The sequence below is a fragment of the Lepeophtheirus salmonis genome, chromosome 7, assembly GCF_016086655.4.
Source record: "Lepeophtheirus salmonis chromosome 7, UVic_Lsal_1.4, whole genome shotgun sequence".
NCBI classification, from domain to species: domain Eukaryota; kingdom Metazoa; phylum Arthropoda; class Copepoda; order Siphonostomatoida; family Caligidae; genus Lepeophtheirus; species Lepeophtheirus salmonis.
This window is the reverse complement of record NC_052137.2, coordinates 21,362,350-21,387,398: the sequence shown is the minus strand read 5'-3', so window position 1 is coordinate 21,387,398 and position 25,049 is coordinate 21,362,350. Positions and strand designations below refer to the sequence as shown.

Below are 25,049 nucleotides of genomic sequence, written 5' to 3'. Positions count from 1 at the left end.
ATAAGGTTATCAGATATCATTTGAACTATGAAGTACATTATCATAGTTCTTTGTTTACTTGAGTTAAATATTGACTTATACATTTAAAAAAAAAGGAAAAGGGCATGGAAATATTAAACAAAATGGAAATTATATTTGTATTGTTTATTAATAAGTTATACTTAAAATGTCGGGGAATGGTACACAGTGCAGAACCTCAGAAAATGTGTAGGCTCTTTTCTTTGTTTCCTTTTTGATTTTTTTTTAATATCAAATTTCCATTTTTAAGGTAATAGAATGCGGAACTCTTTTATTTTATTTTCAAATGACGTTTAAAAAAGAAAAACAAATTCAAACAATTTTTTTTTGACAAATGATATACATTCATATTTCAAAGTGTTTAGAAAGGAATATTTTGAAAAATCAACCTTTTTTTAGAAAATATCAATAATTTATTTATGACTTTTTTCTATTTCTTAGTGTTTGTGTCGGATTTGCTCTCTTTTTAGAAATGTTTTCGATTCCACTTAAATACAATGGATAAAAATTTGTTGGTAGGTAGAGCAAATTTTTGAATACGAGTATATATACTAAATATTATACTTGAGTTTTTGCAATATATCTGCTTCGTTTTTAGCATGTAGTAATTAAGTTGAATCGAAAGAATCTCTAAAAGTTTGTGTATATGTTTATAATATATTACAATTTAAATTAGAAAAATTTGAGTGAAACTAAAATATACATATTTAATTTTTTTAATTCAAAATATTGACCTCGTGACCTTATGGGTAAAAACTCATTTTTTGGCTTATACAATAAAATACAACAAAAGGACAAAACAACTACCTATTAAATGGTTGTTAAAGTAGATCGATATCTTCAAAAACATTCAAAATACATCGATGTAAAAATAAGGTAGACCGCGTGGAAGCCTCTAAATCCTTAACCATAGCACAAAAAAGTCTGAAATTTTGGATTTTTGAGTTTTAAACTAATATTAATATATGTGATCAATTTTGTATGAAATAGAAGATGGTGCATTGAAAAATGTTCTTTTTCGGATTGATTTGACTTAGAATGACCCAATATTGATGAATACATCAATTAGTTCAAATTATATTACAAATAATAATGATATATATTTATAAGGCAAAGTTTTGTTTGTTTGCCCTAAAATCATTTTTGAATATGTGGATAATATAAAAAGGTGGGTTCATTGGATTGATTAAAAATGCATATTTTCTCCTTTTTTGTTACTATTATTATACTTCATTCTTGAAAAAATTTGAGAAAATTAAAAGAATAATAATAACAAAAAAGAAAAACAGTGTAGCAACGAGCATGTATAACTTAATCTCAGCGCGTCATATTAAAAACTTAAAAGGGATTACGGGAGTTTAGATTGAATAAAAGGACATAAAAGACTACTTGTGATAATTATCAAGAGCAAATGGCATACAAAAAACCATTAGCATAATCGAATGTTTTACTCTCGTTGTTAAAATTTTCGGGTGATTTTGAAAAAAAATGAAAAACTTTGGGTAATTTATTTAATGATATAAAACCTTTTATTCCTTTTGAGTTTATGATTTTCTTGTCAACAATTCATAAAATATAAATTATAGAATTAATTTGAATTGCCATTGCAATAATTTATTTAAGGATAATTAAGTGCGTAGTATATTTGTCCTTGAACTCAATTCTATATATATATTACAATTGAAAGAAAAAACGAATTGTTCGTTAGTTTCTAATAATTCTAATTACATATGTTCGCTATTGCTTTCTTATAATAAAACATATCTAATCAAAATTGTAGTTATCGAATTTTCTATATATGAATATATATGGTCTATCATAAAGATAATTATCTTTTTATACATACTTTTTGATCAGTATGTATGATTTATTCTATATTTATCTATTATTTAGATAATCAAAACCGTATATGAATAACTTTGGTGTTCGTGGTAAACTTATAAACAAGCTAACTAATTAACTTGAAAAATTTAGAGACTGAATTTGTGGCTTCCCTTCTGGTAACCTAGTCAAAAATATAAATTTTAATTTTTTTTTGTAATAAGCCCTTAGAATATAAAAATAAATTTGTTTATGTATATTTTAATGTAGTTTTTTTTATTAAGGCTCAAAAACATTTAATTCATTTAAAATATGTAGGTTGAGGAACTGAGTTTTACATAACATAAATAAACATTTTAGTTTAAAATTATTCCCCTCCCGAAGATTCATTCAGTACGTGCTGATATACAGCAATAAAAAATTCAAATAATTAATAAAACATGATCAGATGTGGAAATATAAAATAGTCATAGAATATGACGAGTAAAACGAGCATAAATAATAAAATATTAGAAAAAAAAACCCAGCTAAAACCGAGTCAAAAGTCTAAAATTCACATTCAATACAATTACTTTCCAAAAGTTTCATAAGATAGGTGCATAACTTGTTTGCAATAAGGGCTTTAGCATTAGACAAAGCAAAATCTAATGCCTTACTATTATCAGAGGAAGTCTTGCTATTTGATATTCCAAAGATTATAAAGGCTTTTGTTAAATTTGATTCGATGTTTTGTTCCTCGTTGACATTCAAGGATATGGCCCTCTTTTAAAATCCGAACATAAAAAACAATTAACAAAGGCATGAATGATAGAATTAAAAGTTCTCCCGCAGTCTTTCCATGGAGCGTCGTAAAATATAAGATTTGCCGATATTTGAAGTTGTGCTGTGAACCCCTTGCCATCGTTTATGTGAAACAATGAGCCTTGAATTTTCTAGTGTCAGGGTTTAGGCAAGTCTAAAAGATTCATATAACAGTTTCTAAGCTTATTAACCCCACTTCCTAACTGTTGCTCATAACATATTTTCAAATGCCAGGGAGACGGAGAAATGTGGTATTTTGCGTATCTTTTTAAAAGAAAACTAAATTTACCTCGTATAAAGATTGAAGAGGGTTGTTTATCAAGATCATGAATTGTTATTATATAATCGTATAAGGCTAGATCCTCCAGGAAACGGGGTCCCTCTGTATTTTGGAAGAAATATTTTTTTGATGTGTTCTGGTTAATGATGTCAATCGTTGTATTGAACTCATATATAGGTGTTCCAGACCAAAGGATACGATGAGCAGCGCCCCATGATGTGGATATTTTTCCGACAGCTTCATTAGATAGAATAGTTCCCATCATAAATTATGTGTAGATTGCTGTATTTGATACAATTGCTTTCCGTTCAATATCTGCATTAAGAGTTATATCAATAAATACTTTTCGGTACAATTTTGGAATTATGATGGACAACAAAGTTATTCCCCCACCAATGTATTTCCTCGGTCTTATAAGATTTATGATATTTATAATTGAAAAGGGTTTTTAGCTACACATTTTCTTCCTTAATTGCTTTTTTCAGCCAAGATGGGTAACGAATAAGCTTTGTATAACACTAAGGGAACAATGTGGATATTGTAAAAATCAATCAGTCTGAGAATATTAAACTTCTCCAGAGCTACAATTTTGTCAGAATTGGGACAGCCTTTAATTTTAGTCGACCTATCTGGACACCATGAACCAATCGGGTGGATGACAGTCTTATCTTTATTAATTTTTAAGCCAGATCTGTCTGAGTATTTCTCAAACGCATTCAGAAGAATTACAATTCTCCTGATTAGTTGTCTATCTGAGTTTGCTTCAACAAATAGGGAAATATCATCAGCATACGCATCCAATAAATGGTTATTGTTGTTGAAAGAAATTCTAAAGCCTCAATATTTTCTTTGTAGGGACCTACAATTACTGTTTGTAAATTATAAAAACGAAAATTGATTGTTTGCTACCTAAATAAACTAGAGGTGGATAAATTACGACCCGTTGGATGAATGTGGAGCCGTCAAAAAGCATATATTAAGTGCTATACACGTTAGTCAAGTTAGGTTTTTATTATTTAAATACTTTAAAATGTAAATTAATAAAATAAATAACCATTTTTCAAACCGTTCTCTTCAACTGAGATAATAATATTCATTTAATTGGTCACATATTAACAATAGCAAATATGAATTTAACCATTCCATCTTCAGAACACTAATAAGTAATTATAAAAGTAGGAAACCGACAGCTGAAAAAACCCCACCATTGGACTTGTTGATAAATTAAGCTTACCATAGTGATTTTTCTCTTATTCTAAATATTAGATTTTGGCTATATTACCCTATTAAATATTTTAACTAATATCACTTTAAAATATGTGGGTTTTTTTTAAAGGGTTCTTTTAAAAATTACAATTTCTTTTTTGTGCCCTATTGAATGAAAAGTTTGCCCAAACTTGAAATTCGTTGCAACATTGTATTTCATTTTGAAATGAGTTTGAAAATGCAAAATATAAAAAAATTGATTTGTTTATTAGTAAATACCCTTCTATGCATTTACTTTTGAGTGCAATTTGAATATAACCACATCTGAATATTATACTTTCATTTTTAAACAATAAGACCATATTTTATACCGTTCTGCTAATATACTTAAATAATGTTGATGAATACTATATTCATATAATATCCATTAATACTATATTAAACTTTAACCCAATAATCGTACGTGAGACGGTTTCTGAATACATTACAATTGCTAAAAATAGGAAATTCCTTGGTTATTTTACATTAGAGATCCAGCGACAAAAAGTCAAATGTAAAGAAGATTCTTATAATTCACCTTCCTTGTGATGTGTTTCCTTCATGATAATATATCATGAAATATACTCCCTCAATATTAATAATATATTTTATTCTGTTTGAAAATATAAGTAAGTTTTTATACTCAATCTAATACAAATTGAATTTATGTGCAAAGAAAAAAAGAAATAGAACAAAAGCAAATTTTATTTCTTCGGGCGATTTTATTTTAGTACCAATGAATAGAACCATTTTTTGTATTGAATTAAAAAGAAAAGGCTTAAATTAAGTATTTCGGGATTACGTTGACATACCTCAATTTCCGAGTAAGTTTCTTAGAGTTGCACTTTTGTGGGGTAACCACCTATTATTGCGTCATAACAAAAGGTTTTTTATGGGTGTTGAGGTCTCTCAATCCTCAGTGCAACTCATTTTTTGAATTTATAACCTTGAATTAATTTTTAATCTTTATTAATGTTTTTCTAACATTTAATAGTCTTAAAAAAATTTTAATGTTGTTAATGGTCTTAGAGCTTGATGACTAAGAGTATTTGACACGTATATCGACAGTGGCATATATTTATATGCAGGGCAGTGTTGTTTAATCAGGAACAAGTTTAAACCCCAATATCTTGGCAACCATGACATCTATGTTCTATAAAAGTGTGTTCATCATACTTAGCTGACACGATTATATATGTCACATCATAGGTAGATTATAAAAAAAAATGATAATAAAACCTCCATCTTCTAAATATGTTACTTCAGCAAATGATCACGAAGGATATAAAGAAAGTCTCACTGAGGAAAGTTGAGAAAGACAAAGGAAGTTATTTTTTTCTTAACATGGTATAAGAAATGAAAAAGATCAATATAGGGACCTCTACAAGAGTTCCCCCCCCCCGTATATATCTATTTACCTAATAAATGTTGGTTGATATCTTGAATTTAATTTAAAATTGCATTTTATAATTGTTGTTTAAGCAAACACAAAAACTCTGAGAATCTTTCAAACTTCCACTTAATTATTACTGTACTTTCAAAATCAACGAAAAATACATACCAGAAATACGGTCGGGACCATGTGAATATATCCAATTTGTTTTTAACCAGCAAAATCTACATAACTCTTGGTTAGTGAGTATTTGGGAAGAGAAACACTTCATTGATACATGTTATTATTGATCATATACATGAATATGTTATTGATACATAAAATTAAGTATTTCAAAACACTTGAAATGTTGACAATAGCATATGGTGAACTGTTCTGAGTAAAAAAAAAATGGTTTACAAGCGGTACGAACTCTTCCAAGATGGGCAGAAGATGCTAAGAGCACCACTCTGTACACCAAAGCACGTCAAAAATAGATGAAAACGTTGAAGTAGTAGAGTTTTTTTGTTTTTTTTTCATATAAGTAGTGAAGTTTTTTATTTATCAGATAAGTTTCTGAGGTAATTGACTACAACACTTTTTCTTGTTCCCAAAACTAAAGGGACCTATGAAAGGATGGAGATTTACAATGATTGAGGAGATAAAGACCGTATCAATGGGAGATCTCAAGGCTATACCGAAAACTGCTTTGAGGATTAGAAAAAGTGTTGACCCAAGTGTATTGTATCTAAGGGGGATTACTTTGAAGATGAAAACATAAATATTGATGAATAAATTAATATTATTTCCTCAAAAATACAAATTCACCTTACTTTTTGAACACACCTTGTACTCCTACATTTATGACGTTAATCTCTCCTCAAAAAAATGTTGCAATGCCGGACGATCCTTATCAACGTTGTATAGTATCTGAGGGAATCTGAAACGTTACCAAATTAAGACCCTAGAGCTACCTAACAAACTTGAGATATTTAGGGAAAGAGCAGTATAACTCACAGAGGCAAATATATATTTATTGCCCTCAGATTTTCCGTGCAAATTGTTACACCATTATATATCTTTGAAGAAAGAAAAAAAAAACATTCCTCTACTTTCTTGGGATGATTTTCTTGATGAAATACCGAATAAAATTTTGTCGTTAATTCCCCACATGTCGTGCTCTGCCATATCCATGCTGAATGATTATAACTTTTGAAGTATTTTTAACTAAAGGAAAGACTTTTTTTAAATAATTTTAACAAAATAAAAAATGTATTTTATAAAATACTATATTTCCTTTAAATAAGTAATTTGAAAAAATAAAGCATCTATATGCCTAATCATGTGTTATGTGTGTATATCACTTGAATGTAATATTAGATTTCAGTAATAACTAGCTGAAATAAAGGACTAAATAATAGTACAATAAAGAGTGGTAATTGTAATGCACTCAGACATGCTTTGATAGTTGCAATTAGCACATAAGCAAGGAATCTATTATTTTTATTTATTATTTTACAAAGGAATAAATATTTTTTTTATACTATACATATGTATGTATCTTAATTATATACGCATGAGGAAATAGTATGTATACAAATATGATGATATCGAAAGGTATTCTATTAGTTTTAATTATTTATTGGGTTATTATAGGAGCGCACTAATATTGTCATTCAAACATATATGAAGGAAATATAATAAAAACCCCTATCATTTCTAACAAAGATAATGATAAAATATAAAGCTTTATTTCGGAAGAAAAGATATAGAATAACAAGAGATTAAGGATAGAACGGATTCTATTGAAGGCATGGTTATTATCCAACTTTGATATTTATGTCTCAATGTTTTGAATTAAAGCAACCAATCATTATCTACCTATTGGACCTAAGTTAAAGAGTTTTCTGTATTATAAATAAAGGTTTTAATGACTGGGGAATCTTAGGAATCCTGGAATCCTGGAATTTTAGGGAATCTGGGCTCCCCAATTACTTTTTTAGTAGTAGTATTTATTGGTCTTATGGAGATTCATCTATTCTCAGAATGGATTTACATTAACACTAGTCCGACCGTTCGGGACAAGCAAATTGTTCAGTCAAACAAGTTAATACTGTCCGAACTGACAAGTGATCACAATTGATACCAAATAAGCTCGTTTTGACCTGTGAGATTTTGCTTTATTTTAACACATTTACATCGTGCATTACAATGTCCTGCATATAACTCTTGCACATGTGTGAAGCACAACTGCACATTTACAAAGTGTGATAAAAGTGTATCGTCATACTTTAGAACAATTTTTTTTTGTACCACAGTTAAAATTATTTTTTTAATTAATGTAAGGCCCTAAATCAGGGCTCCAATCAGGCACCCTAAAAACACAGTGATAGACTGCTTAAAAGATGTATATAGGTAGTAGAGTATAAATTAAAAATATTTCAGCAAAGATCTGACTAAGGTATTTTACACATTTCTATCTACATATCGATTCTATGAGCATGTAAAGTATAGTCATCACTTTATGGCATGGCTACCTATTATAGTGGCTATTATCAACCCTAATTTGCCAGTTACTCTTTATATGGTCAAAAATATTACTTTAACTGATAATACTGATTCATTATTATTGTGGGATCATAATGAGATAATTGAGAGGGATAATGTTTCCCGTCAAGCAGCTATATACCTAACTTGGGATGGACACTGTATATGTAGGTGTATCTATGCTTGGCCCATGCCATAAAAATCCTTATCTTTCTTATTTTGTCTTTTAACCTAAATATGTTTGGGATTATTGAATAATATGTTTATATTTGATATCAAAAAATGGAAAAAATAAAAAAGTGCGTTTATAATTGTATCTTCGTATTTGTCACTTTATTGCAATACTTTATAACAAGTATTAACAAGAATCTAAATTCATAATACCCTTTTCGTAGAAGCGCTTGTCCCTATTGAGAAAGTAATCAGACAACCAATATTCACAGGCCTCTATTGAGCCAAAAAAAAATCCTCCAAGCGCGTGGGCCATATACAGAAATAGGTAGTATTAAATTGGTTTCAGGTCTGAACTATAGGCTGAATAAATATGAACTTCCTATCCAAGCTAATGGAGTTTCTTGGGCGTCCTCAAAGATTTGTGCTGCCGGATGTAATCTTGATGATGTCTTGTTGTCTCCTATTTACCAATGCCGGACGCTTCTGTTCGATCGTCAGCTTCAAAAGGTCGAGTTGTTTAGCGTACAGTGCAGAATTGAGCGAAATAGTTTCTCGAACCACAATTGTGCAACACGAACCGAAAGAATATCGCCCCCGTAAACATGGCAAATTTTCTGGGTCGCTTTCGAAGCGTTTTTCCCTTTCAGTTACTAAAAATGTAAGCTATGGCGAATTTTTCCCTTTGAGGCCTCCATACTCGACGCATAATAATTAACGACTGAACCAGTAAAGCACAATAATTTAAAAAATCGTTTGTAGTATCCACTCACATGTGCCCAATCATATAATATAGATCATATATGATCTGATGTGCCCAATAATGAACAAGATATACTTATTCACAAAAAAGGGGTGGGAAATACAAAATTACTTTTTCCCCCACCTAATCACTCAGCGGCCACCAAGGACCACATCCAATTTCGTTTATTTTTTGCATAAAATTGCTACATTTGAGAGAATAAGTACGAAAATTCAAGAACATAAGGGCATTTGATGTATATGTATGTAAATATATACGCTTTCTTAATGGCCATAAAAATACTTTCAGAAAATAAAATAATTTTTTTTTAACATTAACTTCACATGTGAAGATTTTTTTTTTTTTCACAAATGAAATATGGGGGAATCATATTGAATCCTTAACGATGATAAGCATTTATTCTTGAAAAAAAGACATATAAACCTTAATGTATATTAGAGTGATCACTATTTTTAATATGAAATAGTATGAATCTTTAAAATGGCTGTGACAAGTTTTGAAAAAACTAAGAGTTAAGCCAAAAGTATTTTTTAATCCAATCCTGAGACTTGTAATATTCATACTTTAGAGAGTTACCTTCATACCCATCTTTTTTTTATTTCAAAAAAGTGATCACTCAATTTTACAAAATATACATTCATGTACAATGTTACATATTTGTTCTAATGATTTTTACTTTTTTAATCATATTAATTAGTCATACTTAAAGATGCTTTAAGGAATTAGGTTGCAAGACAGTTAAAATAATAAAAAACAAGCAAAAACGTGAATGTTTACTCATTCAAACATCCTTCATGAAAAAATAGAATACAAATGACTAGGACTACGAAATTCTTACTCCTACCAAAGACATGAGACAAAAAATGGACATAGCGCAAATACAAAAATTTAAACTGATATTGCCCATGTTTTTCGTGACTACAAGTAATATGGTGTATAATGTCTGAACACCTCACTCACTTTCTAGGGAGAGGGCCTACCCAAGAATAAAAAAATTATGGCTGTCCGAATTGGATCCAAATCCATTGCAAAATTGCAAAACATGGTTGCAAAGGTCATTTTTGAAAATATTAAACTGCACAAAAATATTCCATATGCTGCTCTTAATGAATTTCACTTTTTATCATGCGTTTTGGGATTGTTCTTTTGTTTTTATTTTTTCATTAGATATTTATTTCAATAATTTGTGGGATCCTATTTTTTGATTATGTTTTATAGGTGAGGTTTTGTTTTCTCGCTTCACTTTTTTCGTTTTCTTTTTAAGATTTTTTTATTTCTAATATGAAGCATATCTTGACGCCGGATCTAGTAACAGGTTTACTCTTTTTCCCGTAACACCCCTGGTTGTTTTTTGTTTTTTTTTGGAGGGGGAAGAAAAATTATTAGTGATGGAGGGATGTACTCCTCGCTTTCTTGCTCAAACGATTACTAGTGATAGATTATTATTTAAAATTGTATATTACTAAATATAATATGTACACAACTGTAATATTTATATCTATGTTTATAAGTACGAGTAATAGTTCCCTTAACGTAACTATTAAATCAGATAAAGCTGTATATATATGAAAGGGAGATAGCGTGTGTACGTACTTTATGCGTGCCTCACCATTGGACCTAGGAGGATGAAATTTTGAATGAATATATATGCTTGGAACCTGGTCAGGCTAAGACAGGGATGTCGATTTTTGGGGGTGTCAAGTAAGAGGGCCTCGCTATACCTAAAATACAAAAACTATTTTTTTAATGTTCAAAAAGACTAGATAAGGGGTTGAGTTGTAATTCAAAAAGTGATTAACGTTTCAAAAAATAACCATACCAATAACCAAGTTTCCTAAATTTGTTCATAATCAAAAAATTTAAGGGCAGCAAAAAAAGAAATCGGTGAAAATTGAAGTTTCGTTTTTTTTAAGTGCAAAAAAATTAGCTTGAAATGAAATGTTGGATTAGTAAATGAAATAAAATTTGTAGAAATTTGTCTTGAAATTCGTTTGTATATAAATTTGACTCATAAAAATTTATGTTAACTTAAATATCTGTCATTTTCTGAAAAAAATTTCAATTTGTCTCATTTTTTCATCAATCGTCAGTTTGGACATAAAATTTTAGGCTCAAACCATAAGATAACGTATTTTCAATTTCTAGAATATTTTATTAAATAATTTTTGCAGTATTTGCAAAAATTAACCAGTTATCAAGGTTATTTTTTCGACAACATTATATTTCATAACTATTTTTTACAAGTAAGAGAAAAATATTGGTAGGTTTGTGTTCCTCTTTAGAGTTCCAATAAATTCTATTAACAACTTATTTTCAAAATTAGTACAAAAAAAAGTTTTTTTCCAATTTTCTTCGCGAATTTCAATTTTGAAATTTTTTGAAGTAAATAAAAATTCTCATTTCTCATTTAGAGGATTTTTTTAAGCATTTTTGCTGGTATGTTATTTTAAGTTTATAACATAATTTTTTTTTAGAAATTGTAAATTCTTTTTACATTGAATTTTCTTGAGTTGATAAAAATTACGTTTTCAGAATTTATTGAGGCTATTGCATATTTTGGGTCCCCATTCTCCATATTTTTTGTACAAATTAACTCAAATATTTAGTTGATATGAATACATTCAACATAATCAAAAACGTTGTTTAACTTCATGATCTTATTTAATGTTTTAATAGTGTTTTATAATATATTTCATATACAAGAATTTTTGTATTTGTAGCTATAAAAACAACAACTCAATTTTTTTTATTAATGTACAATAATCAATTCCATGTCCAACAAAATTGACTCACTAATTTAGAAAAATAATACTACGTGATCTTCATTATTTATTTAGAACAACATAATACGTAAGCCTATAATTCTTGGTATTCTGTTTTTTATCTTATCCAAATAAATAGATTAGTTCGACGAAATTACAAAAAACGTGTTAGGTTTAATGTATTGAGTACGTGTGTCCATTATGATATATATATAGAAGTAAAAATGAATTGTGAAATTTAATTTATTCGTTTATTAAATAAGTATTATATCAGTTCAATTTGAAAGGGCTGTTTAATTAGGTTTGCATGCATTTAATATACTTTCATTAAAGTGTTTTATAACGAGATTTATTTTATACAAAAAGACGCATAATTTCACTGGCAACATATTTGATTTTATAGTTGGGGATAATTAGTTGGTTAAATAATTAGTTATTACCAAGGTTGTGCCCTTAGCGGTCTTGTGATTCTAACGGTTCCAGTTCTTGAACCGCACGAACTGGAACCGACAAAGTCGAACCAAGACCGCAATATATTGCTTATCGGTCTCTTTTCTTGTGCTATTCCTATATAGAATATTATTATATATACATTTGATATCATTGTTTTGCCTCTTGCATATTTTTCAAGTCTCATATTTGTATATTGTATATATATACATTCCCTATCCGCCTTATTTTATAATTTAATATAGATTTTTATCGTTAAAAAGTAACAGAATCCTTTCTTTCTTATCTAAGGAAACAAAATTTAAGGATAAAATATAAAAACATATATATTAAACTTGCATTAGTTATGTCTTTTTTCTGTCAAAAAAGACATACTTTCATATATAAAGACATTTTCGATATTTCTTATTATAAACTTTTTTCGTTAAAATAACCAATATTTTAACCTCATATACAATTGAGTACGTACATACATTAATCTAAAATTTAATATTTAAGGTACTTCAAAGACATTTCCTGAGGACAGGGAAAATATTGGGAAGCTTTAAGTTGGATGTAGCTACGGTTATGTCACAAGAAGGTAATTACAAGATTTTATTTATATTTTCATACGTTTTTTAGCTTTCTATTTTATTTTATTAAAATTGACTTCTTTTTTTTAATTTGAAGGAATTCAAACTAATATTATTTGTATACATCTCTTTCTCAGTTAATATTTACTTGAAATTTCATGTTAGATATTTTCTTACGGTGTCATTCAGCGTCAAAACGATAACAAGGGTTAACCACATATCTAAAAATTAGTTACAGGATATGGATACTACTTATCCATGTTGAAAAACTATTAAAAAGTAATAACAATTGATAAATGAACTCCAGATATGGGGATTGAAAGTTAGCAAAATTAAATATATTTTCCTTTGAACTCTCCGTTAGTGTTCTGGTATATTATACACCCAGAGATTCATAAAAATGTTACTTATTCTATTGCATCTATATTTTAAAGGCAATACCTTACAGTATTCTCCAGATATACATTATATCTAATTAAAATCAATTTTTTATTTATATAGATAATTTTTTCAAGTTTCAAAATTACATTTTAAATCTTGTTGTTAAGATTATTTTAAGATAATATTTCATTTTTTCTCAATGTCTTATACCCATGTATAAAGTATTTTTATTATTTTAATTGATAGTTAGAATGGCCAAATAGATAAAATAGTTTTAGAAAAAAGATACAAAATTTAAATGACATAATTATTATAATCTTTCAACTGTTTAATATGTAAATAAATAAGTTTTTTTTACCCACTTCACAAACTACGCATTAAAAAGGATTTTCCCAAACTGATAATTTAAATACACTCTCACTTCTAACTCGCTGAATTATTATTCAATTATACTCAAAATTTGTGTGTATATTTATAAAAGTATTTTAACTCTATAAATGTAAAATATTTAAGCCTTTAAAATTATGTAATGGAGAGATACAATATTTTTGTTTACGGAATGGATTTTTTTTGCATTTACAGATAGATAGAAATGTATCATGTCGGCGACACTAACGCCATATATTTTATAAATGAAAATAATCTTTGGAAGCAGCAAGGATTTTGGTAAAATTCTAATACCTAAAAAGTTGAGAGTCATTATAAGCCTACAGTAAAAGTACTCCAGACGTTCTTATGAACCCTTTGATCATATTACGAAATCATAAGAAAATATTGCTGATTGAGCTTTTCATTAACTCCATTGATTCGTGTCTTCATTGCAATTAAACAAGCCGACGAAATAGAAAAAATACTTTTCTATAAATTTACCAAGTTCATCATGAGAAAAGCTGTAATGTGTAATTAATCTTCGAATAAAAAAATGAAGTTAGTTTTTGAATTAGAAATTTCTATACTAAAGAAATGGATTGATTTTACTTTATCAAAAAGATTAATAAAGACATCTTGAAAGTGAAACTGTGTTCATTTAAGAGAGAGTGTATGGGTAGAACAAATATTCAAAATGTTTTTTAGTTACTTCATTCTTCTACAGTGTCTGTTCTACTATTTGTTGTGTCTTTGAGCTAACAACTTTCGCTAATACATACTTTTGATCTACTTTACTGACTTCTACTATTAGAATCTATTCAATTGGTTCTTCGATAATTTTGAATTTACTAATAAACAAAGAAAAAGATGTCCAAAGGACAACCATCCATTTTCAAGTATACATTTAACAAATATTATTGTGATTAAACCTAAACTTTACCCCATGTACATTGTTGTGCACATTACAATGACTGAGAATTGTATTATTATGCTTTTTTGCCCATCATCACTGGTATATAAATCCTTCTGAAAAATTTACTTTTATTTAAACTTATATTTGAAGACGCATCTTGAAGTAGGTGAACTTAATCAAAAATAAAAATACAAAAGTTTTTTAATGTTTGAAAAAAGTACCTATCTACCTAGAGATGTCCTTATACTAGACAAATTCCATTAGAATTATTCTTTATACATAAGTAACATATACTAAAAAACTTCTTTCGGTTTTTCATTTATAAATAGAACCTCTAATTTAGTTTCATGTTTAAAAACATAATATTTTTTATTGAATCTTATAACTTATACTTGATATTAAAGTTTTGGCTCACGTAAATAAAAATAAAAAAAAAAAAAACCCTGAAGATATTTAAAATTAGCTTGCAGTAATTTTTTACACACATTTTCAATCCAATTTAAGACATGTGGTAGAGCAGGGTAGAAAGTTAAAAATATTTTTTCTTAACCAATATAAAAGTACTTAGCTACATTATAGTTAAATATTCAAATTAATAATTTAAACAGTTTGACACTGCCTCTACGTCAGGACCCGACGTTTGTTAAAATTAGCCACTAGCCAACAGGGCTAGTAAACAAATAATTTAATACTCTTGTGAAAAAATTACTAGCTCAGAATACCACAAATATTGGATCTTTTTTTAGACTAGTATAGAGGTACTTTTGTTTTAAAATAGGGTATGTTTTGGGACGACAAAAAAAAATTTTTTTTTTTTGTAAAACACAATTTATACAGATAATTAATAAAAAGTACAAACAAAAATTCAACTTGTATTAACAATTATTATTCATGAATCATGTATTTCAGCTTCTTGTTCTTGTGCATGCTGAATATTTGAAACGTGAGAAGCATTTTGAGTAGGCCTTCGCCTTTGTATCCCTCTTGGGAAAATATCAAGATCTCCAAGTACTACATTATGCCCTAACTGAATATACAATAGCTAAGGCTTAACCTTCTTATGATTGGAAAGAGCTCATGTAAAGCAACAGTGTAAATCATACTACAGTTTCAGAACCACTGTCTTTCAGAATAAGTAGTACATTTAGATGTCCTACAAAAAGAAGTAATTAAAAAAAAAAAAACATAAACAGTTGAAACTCTTTAGGTTTTGTTCAATTACTCGGAGATGACTCGGATCAGATATACCCAATCTTTATACAACAAATTTAAATTTATTTACTTAAAGGCTAATTGATTAACTACAACTTAAGATAAGTACTTTTTCTGTCATTTACATTTAACCCATTAGTGCAGAGACTCTAAAGTATTTTACATATTTCAAAATTGTATTTTTTAGATAAGAAATGATTCATATATCTCTCAAAATCTGCACATATTCCTTGACTGTTTAGTAGTAGTAGTCGGTAACATAAAAATATTGTATACCTGAGAAGAAATTTACACAAAATTGTTGTGCAAATTTGACGACAAATCTTTCTATTGAAATGATATTTTTTCAAATAAAAAGTTAATCTATAAGTGTCAAATTCTGTACACATATTCTCTAACTACTCAAAAGCTAAAAAAAGTAAGTTGAATAAAATTAAAATTATCCTTATACGTTCAAGCACTTCATATTTTTTAAGTTAAATCTAATGACTAAAGAAAGAATCTATTTAAAGAAAAAACTAAGTTTACCTATAAGAAAAGGAAAAAAGGATGTTGTTCATTCTTCAATAGGTTTTGGGTCTGTTAACATCTTCCCGTAAAACCAGAATTTTTGTCTATTTTTGGTCTAAATTGATTTTAAATCCATAATTTAGTTAATATTTATAAATTTTAAATATAACTATAACATTTTTTACTGAGATAAAATAGAAACAAAACTAAAGGGTATGGATATTAGACCGTGAAATGCCATGGGATTATAACAAATATAATAATCAGAATAATAAGACATAATTAAATAACTGGTTTATTAGGAGAATGTTTTGTTCTATCCTTAAAACAAAAATAATTCTCAATTTTATATTTTATCATATATGTATATAACAGTGTATATAATATACTCGTATATTATATACATACATCATATATCTATGTATTGTATAATATATGCGTACAGTACTATACAGACCATATATCTTATTGTAGAATCAAATAAATTTTATAAAATTAGATATACTCGTATGTGCATAGTTAGCTTTCAAAAATGATAAATTCACATACATATGATAATATTAAACCAATCTATTACTGTAGATTAGGCTGGCTCTTTAATTTGTATATTTTATAACATTGAGTGGTTAAGGTGTCCGTTTGATAAAAAGTGAAACTAGAATGGGGACCCGGTAGAACCTTCCCCTAAAATTACTTTCTCTAAAAATTAGTATTCCTTTCGTCTGAATTTTATTACTCTAAAGTTCATAATGTTGAACATTATTTGACCTTTTGGGCGATGTGACCTTGATATTTAGTGCCTTTATTATTTCTACAAAATGACATTAATTTGAGTGATGCATCTCAATTTGTAATCAAAGTTATTGTCAATTACATTTTGCAACAAGCACCAACTCTTGTAACGCCCGTTAGATAAAACCCACATTTATTTAAACTATCGAACACAGAAATATTCTTTCAAATTTTCAATTGAAGAAGCTTTAGCCTTTAAAGCCTTTTTATGAAAAATCACATTTTCAGAGTATAATGTCGATTCAGAACCATATTTCAAAGTGAAATAATCATATAGACGAAAATCGAATGAAATAACAATTGATTAAAAACATTCTTGCATTCAAAAGGTAAAATATTTTTTACGTTATTTTAAATACAGTTCATACAAAATCGATCTAAAAATCAAGTAAATGAAGGGTCTTATATTATTCAATTGTATTATAGTATAGATCAAACTAAAGAATATACTTGATATTATAACCTTAAAAGATTTCCCGTATATTTTGCCTCAAAAATATTAATTAATTATTACAATTACTCAAACAATCGAATTATTTATATTTAATTTTGAAACATTTTCACATTACTTTACACTGCTTATTGATTACATATTCTATAAAAAATTTATGAAAATCACCTTCTTTTTTATGACAAGAAATTTTTTGTAGTTGTATAAAAAGGATTATAGCTTATTTTTAGCTATATTAAAGGAATCAAAAATAACATGAAAAAATCTTTCATTCTATATATTATCCTTCATTCTACTAAATAGTGTATGTTATGTTATTGTATTGTAGGGACTGTATTCAAGATAACTTAATAAATAATGTATTTTTTTAATCATGGAATTATTTTTATCAATTATAATTACTTTAAATTTATATATAAATAGTTATCCCATTCCAAAATGTAGCTCATTTTCGAAAATATATTGTAAAAACGTGTTTTTTACAAAAAGGCATTAATGGCTAACTTACTGCGATTGAAAGTTTTAATGGTCATTTTCGTGCTCTATGACTTAAATAACAATCATATATCTGGATTTTAGCCCAGACTTTTAGTTTAATCTCTAAAAAATTATCAAACGAAGTTAAAATAGAGCAATTTATGATAAATAAATATTTTAGATGAATAAACAATCTTATAAAAGAGTTAATATATGTAATTTTCCCCCAAAATAATTTATTATTATTGTTGTTGTACTGCGTATACCGTGTATTGTTTTTGTTTTTTTTTCCTCTTTTTGTATAGCCCTTCTCCATCTCTGAACCTGGATCAACTTGGTTCAAAATATAAATTTCTTAAAAAAGAAAACCACATTCAAGAACCAGTCTAATATCCATTAATTGAAAGTCGAATTCATATGAAATTCTACAATTTAAAGTTATACATAGATAGAAGTATAGAAAAGCAATATGCACGTTGGTATAGAAAACAAGCTGCATAATATATTTCTCTGTATATAAGTGTAGGTTTATACATACTTAGTTTAAAACCAATGATAAAATATGTACATATTTACGGAACAAAAATAGTACTAACATATTGATGAATGACTAAAGTATAAACATCATTTATTGTGAAGATTACTTTTGGGGTAAATATTTAATATAAGTAGGATACAAATAAATATACGAATGTATTGCACATTTATTTTTATTTATATACATATACTTATTATGATTGGGACGTTACGCTAATTACACGGTTTGGTACAAACCACGATAGACCCTTCAAAGTACGGGGTTTGGTACGGTATAATAGTTAAAAAAATAATTAATAGAGTTAATTAAGTTTTTCATATTTTTTTTTTCCTGATATTTGATTCTTTATTAATTTCTTTTATGTTAAAATAAATTATTCCTAAATATAATTAACTTCCCTAAAAAGATAGATGTAAAATATACACGGCTTATAAAATACCATTATTCATGAATTTATAATTTTTTTTGCAACAAGATGAGGCTGTCTACATTATCCAGTAATAAACTAGATCGATTAGCAGTCATAATATTGCCAGCTGTCGGGAAAAAATTGATTGATACATATGTATCTATAGCTGTTAAGCTAAATTGGAAAGATTGGGAAATTTATCTAAATTATCCGTACACCAAGCCATTAAGTTTTCGTTAACTAATATGCATTTTATCATTTTGCTTCATAGAGAAGCTTCATATTTTGCTTCATTTTTTTAAATTCTCACTTAGATTCGTGAATGAAAAAGTACTCAACTCGTTCATTCAGGCTTATTGTACAATCATATGTTAGGTGTAGCAAAAAAAAAATATTATTATTTCAATAGAGGGATTTAGTAATGTGTATCACTCGTTCTATAAGTTTGATCATTTTTCACTAGATGTTGTTAAAAAGATTAGATTTCTTATTAAGAAAACTTGTAAAGCAGTTTGTTTGTCTCCGTAATGTTTGAACATGTGTCAAAGATGGACACCAGCAAAGAGAAAATACGCCGTATTTGATAGTTTCTCTACCATAAAGGCAAAAACACCAGCCAAGAGGCGAAAAATGTGAATAATGATTACAGTCCTGATACTGAAATAGGCAATCACGCGGTATTTTGGTTTCGAGGATTAAGTTCCTGTAATTTTGATATAAATGATGAACGAAGCTCCCGTATAACACATTTTAAGAAAATATTTTCTGAAACTTTATTACATCGAATTTAGTATACATCAATAATTTGACATGGTCCCTACTCTTTTTTTTATTTGGTATGTATTCAATACTTAAATATCTTGAAGAATACGGCAATAAACTATGTATGTACACTTTAAGATAGTATTAAATTCATTATCTACATTCTATATATTTAAATCGTACCATATCTGCTACGTCAAATACCAATAATTCACGCATTATAAATTCCCAATAGTGTATGAACAAACTAAAAAAAAATTCTCTGAAAGATGATGTGAAAGTCTGTAGCTTGTTAGTTATACTAACTTTTTTTTAAATGGGGCATGTGAAGAATGATTTTCAGAGCGCCCCCTATGTGAATAACATACACCTTCTAGAAACTGTATTATTTTGTCGCAAGACGGCGCAACTATTAAACGTTTTCTATACAAATTTATATATGTAAAAAACGCTCATATACCATTCGATATTTCTTTAAAGTTGTTTGTAATAGTATAACATACTTTAATAGCTTAGCAATATTTGATACTGAAGTTTCTGAATCCTATACACTAGAAATTTGACCATTTTTGGGATCAAAAATCCTATAAATGCAATTAAATTTATTTAATCAATGGATAATGGAAAGAAATGCAATTTTATTACATATGGACCTTCTTGTTATGCAAAGGTATTGCATTTTCGAAAGGTGATTCAGCTACTGGTTTTTAAAAAAATTTCTATAATATGTGCTAAATAAAAAAAATTATAGATTTTTTATAAAAACTGTAGAAACAGTTTTTCAGTTGCTTTGAAAAATTAAATTATATTTTCTTAAAAACATCTCCAAAATCTCGATTTTATAACATAAAAATAAAAAATATCAATATACTTTTTTTTTTTGCTTCTTAGAAATTTAAGGGAACTCTGATTTTTAAAAATATGAAATTAATAGGATTGAAAAGTAGTCATCAATATTTATAATACCGTTTGCAAATGGATATAAATTGTGGATGTTTCATATTTACGGCATTTTTTCCTGTTTATTTTGCTATTACATCAATCATAAAATATTTGTAAATTATTATTTAACTGAATACTAATACTAAACTTTATATACAATTTAGCCTAGTATTTCCTTATTTCTCACAAAGTTTTAACCATAAATTATTTTAATTGTTGCTGAACCAAAAAATTTCTCCACATGCCATATCATGCAATGCATTTTAATATATTTAAACTTTTAAACAACTATCTAAAAAAAAAATAGTAAAACCATTCAATTAATTACTTTCTTGTCTTACTAGATCATCAATTTTATCATAAATGGGCTTTGTTGACGGATCCAGACGACATTACAGGTGGACCAAAGGGGTATTTAAAATGTGATATTAATGTTATAACAAAAGGAGATGCAGTGAAAATCCCTCCCAAATCTGAAAGAGATGAAGATGATATTGAAGCGTAGGTTTTGTAACTTTTTTACAGCCCTTATGTAAGAATTATTTCAAATATTTTGATTATGTACAGAAATCTCCTATTGCCTGATGGAGTGCCTGCAGAACGTCAAAGAGCCAAATATATTGTGCGAATTTATAGAGCAGATGGTTTGCCACGTATGAATTCCTCCATAATGGCAAATTTGAAGCATGCCTTTGGAGGTCCGCCAAAGGATTTGGTTGATCCGTATGTGCAAGTCTCTTTTGCTGGATTATGCGTATGACATATTTTTTTATTGTTCAAATACTTGAATAATCTACATATTTATGTTATAATATAGGGTAGAACATCCGTCAAAAAAAATTCTTATAGCCCGGTTTGGAACGAACAAATTGTTTTTACGGAAATGTTTCCTCCTTTGTGTCAAAGAATCAAAATTCAACTCAGAGAAAGTGATACTGTTGGAGACACAGTCATTGGAACTCATTTCCTCGATTTAAGCACAATTTCGCATGATGGAGATAAGGGATTTCTTCCTACCTTTGGTCCAGCTTTTGTCCATCTCTATGGCTCAACGCGAGATTACAGTATTATCGATGAACATTCAACTCTTAATGATGGTCTTGGAGAGGGAGTTTCTTATAGAGGAAAAATTTTGATAGCTCTGAAGGCAGATATATCGGATACAATTGACACTGCACCTTCAGAAGTTGAAGTTGAGCCAACACAAACTATAAATGAGAGCTCTTACGGAAAATTAGATGAGTTCTTTTTATTTGGTTGCATCATGGAAGCTACAATGATAGACAAAAAATTGGCAGACAAACCAATCCAATTTGAAATATCCATGGGAAATGCAGGAAATTCGATTGATGGTCACATTAAATCGAGTAAATCGCGTTCTGATATTGATTCTGACAGTATAAGTCTTCATGAAGAAACAGGTAAATTAATAGATATATAATTACATACCTTGTGTATATATCACATAAAAGTGTATTTTTGTTTTAAGCTGGATCGATGGAATCGTTAAATGTTTCATGGCAAAGTACAACTCCTTCACTGAAGCCACAAACTCATGATCGCTTATATTACTACTTGCCTTATTGGGATGATAAGCCTACCACGTATATACGTTCAGTTTTTCCAGATCATCGAAAAAGAATGTATAATTCGAATGCTATATCGAAAATTGCGGATAAATTGGTGCGTTAAAATATTTATTAACATAGTAAAATTACATATTATATCTTTAAAACTACAAAAAAAATAATTTTGGATGCATTAAAATTAAAAAGTAGCTAAACAGGAAAGTTTCGTGATACCAAATGTGCTTTAAAATTGAAAATGTTGATCTTAGGATACTATAAAGTAATGCGGGAACTGCAACTGATTTTTGGTGATGTAAAATCTGTATAATGTTTCGCAAAAAATTATGTATATCATTAGTTGGATTATTTTTTAACACATTAATTTCTATATCATATCCTACATATTTATCACTTTTTTACTTTTTCTAATAAAAAAAAAAAATTGACAGTATTCAAAAGTAAAAATGTGTTATCACCCTAGTGACATTTCAAGTCTGTACAACTAAAATCCCATCTTCCAATTGCAATTTTTATACTTTAATGAATATCAACAGATCTTTAAAAATATTTTTACATATATCAAAATAGGAAGAAAATCTTCGAGAAGTCCATAACATGATTGAAATGGAAGATCCATGTACGGAAGAAAAATTAAAAAAAATATTAGAACAATTACAACAAGGTGTACAGTTTGTATATATTTAATTTATCCTTTTTTACTCCTTAATTTTCTCTGATAAATAAAAAACTATAACAATTTTTCAATTAGCTTGTACTAAATATGGAAATCTATGTAGAAGTACAAATTCTAGTTTATCAAATCAAGGAAGAACACGACTTGATCGAGAAAGATCTAAATTATGTATCAATGAATTAGTAAGACCAATAAAATGTTTTATATAATAGTAATGAAACTCAAAAGCTGTTCTACACAGGAAAACATTGGGACTCTAGCAAGGCAATATAAAATAGTCAAAAAATCAACAATCAAGGAAAAATACAAAATGACCTATGGACTCTTAGATCGACTTCGACAGCTCATTGATGATGTAAGTTTAATTTTGTTTTATAGATAAATTGATTTATACAAAAATATCAATCCCACTAATTTCATGCTGAAAAAGTTTATGTATTTGATTAAATTATTAATGTTGTTATTATAACATAGTGATATCAAATGGGATACTACTTGAAATAATACAATTTGTTTTTTTATATTTTCTAGCAGACTGGATCAGTATTTATTATCCAAATTCTACATATTTTATGCTTAAAAAGACTGTAATCACATCAATGAATAATTATTATCTGTCAAGGGATATTTATCCCAGAAAAACTTGCAAATTATACAATAATGAGGCGAAAATTGATTCTAGAAAATATATTAAGATTATTATATTAGTAATACCAGTGGGAGTACCCGGGATTACTCCGAGAAATTAGGCGTCAATTAACTTTGATTTAATAACTAGGGATTTTAAATTGATCTAAATCCTCGTGAGTGTAAATCAAAAAGAATACTACATATATGTTGGGAAGTTTGATAGATGACATATCTGCGGACAGAGTTGACTATCAAAGCTATAGTTCCCCTTCCACTTCAATACCTTTGAATTTTCAAAATAGGGAGAAATAATTAATAAAAGAACTAATATACTTTTTTTAAATGTATGCTCGCAAGAATTTTGAGAATTTTCACATCCCTATTAATGATATAGATTTGTAATTCCCTTTTTTTCTTAATAATTAGGATGCGCTTAAATTTACGTCATTTTTTTTTTTTTTTTTTTTTTTTAATTTAATTTAAGTATAGTTACTACTTTTATGAAACATATTTTACAGTCAGAGTAAATGGTTAAAAACTCAATCCTAATTGAATTTGAAGAAACTTTGTTACCATTGTAAATTTTTATCTGCAATGCAGGTTTTAGTAAACAATAAATTGTGTCTTGATCGACCAGTATAATCAGAAAAATTAAAGTAATTTTTTTTTTTTCAAATAAAAAAAAAATGTAATATTTCTTTTCATTCAGATTTATTTTTAGGTACGTTCAGAATTATCCTAATTTATTTAGCTGAAAATTGACTAAAAATTTCCTTTTGTATCTAGAAAACAATATATAAGCATTTGAATAGGTTTTTGTTTCAAACAGATTTTAAATAATCTACATAAATTCAACAAAATTTGTCTTTGGTGACAGCAAATCTGTGTTTTTAATTTTTTTATTTAAAATACAATTTCTGATTGATTGAACCTATTAAAAAGTTATACTTTTCAATATAAAGAATATTCTTTCAAAGAAACACAAATTTAAATTTAAAAGTTAATGACATTTTATCACTAAGTCCTGATTTGAGATCCAATCAATGATTTCTAATCAGTGGTGTATAAAATATGTCCTACTGTATATAAAAATTAATGAAAGGTAAAATGAAATTGGTAGTTATGATAATTTGAAAAGAAGGTTTGTGAGGAGAGAAGCTTAGCTGTCATGACGTTTTATTAGATCAGTTGCATGCAGTCATGAGAGTAAGGAAATAAACACAAATCCTATTGCATGTATAGATTCTACTCCGAGTCAAAAAATGTCTTACTCTTATAGCTATTGATGAAAATTGTGTGTATACCTAATGGGCATATTAAAAAAAGAAAACCGACAATCAACATTTTAACTCTGACAATTTGAAGAATGCTTTGGAGAAAATCAGCTGATCTTCTCCAAAGCACTTTTCTGTTACTTTCCGTCTTTTATTAACACACACGAATGTCCTATCAAGGTCGGAATATAATTGAATCTATTTAGCAAAGGAATTTCACTATTCAGAAATTGAATAATAATGAAAACCGCTAAAGAAAAAAAAAATATTCTTCATATTACCAATTCCAAAAATAAATGGGCAACCTAAGAAATACACACGATTT

At 27.8% G+C, this 25,049-nt stretch overlaps 1 protein-coding gene across 2 annotated transcripts in view; it reads left to right on the top strand.

Annotated features, from left to right (window-relative positions):
- The window catches only part of mfr (ferlin misfire), a 139,635-nt gene that overhangs the window by 91,333 nt on the left and 23,253 nt on the right, over window positions 1-25,049 (top strand). For both annotated transcript variants that reach the window (XM_071889923.1, XM_040716615.2), the window contains exons 9-16: window positions 12,729-12,810; window positions 20,903-21,059; window positions 21,126-21,312; window positions 21,376-21,979; window positions 22,048-22,241; window positions 22,715-22,808; window positions 22,896-23,002; window positions 23,062-23,175. In XM_071889923.1, coding sequence (XP_071746024.1) covers window positions 12,729-12,810; window positions 20,903-21,059; window positions 21,126-21,312; window positions 21,376-21,979; window positions 22,048-22,241; window positions 22,715-22,808; window positions 22,896-23,002; window positions 23,062-23,175 — 1,539 coding nt within the window. The remainder of the gene's footprint in view (window positions 1-12,728; window positions 12,811-20,902; window positions 21,060-21,125; window positions 21,313-21,375; window positions 21,980-22,047; window positions 22,242-22,714; window positions 22,809-22,895; window positions 23,003-23,061; window positions 23,176-25,049) is intronic.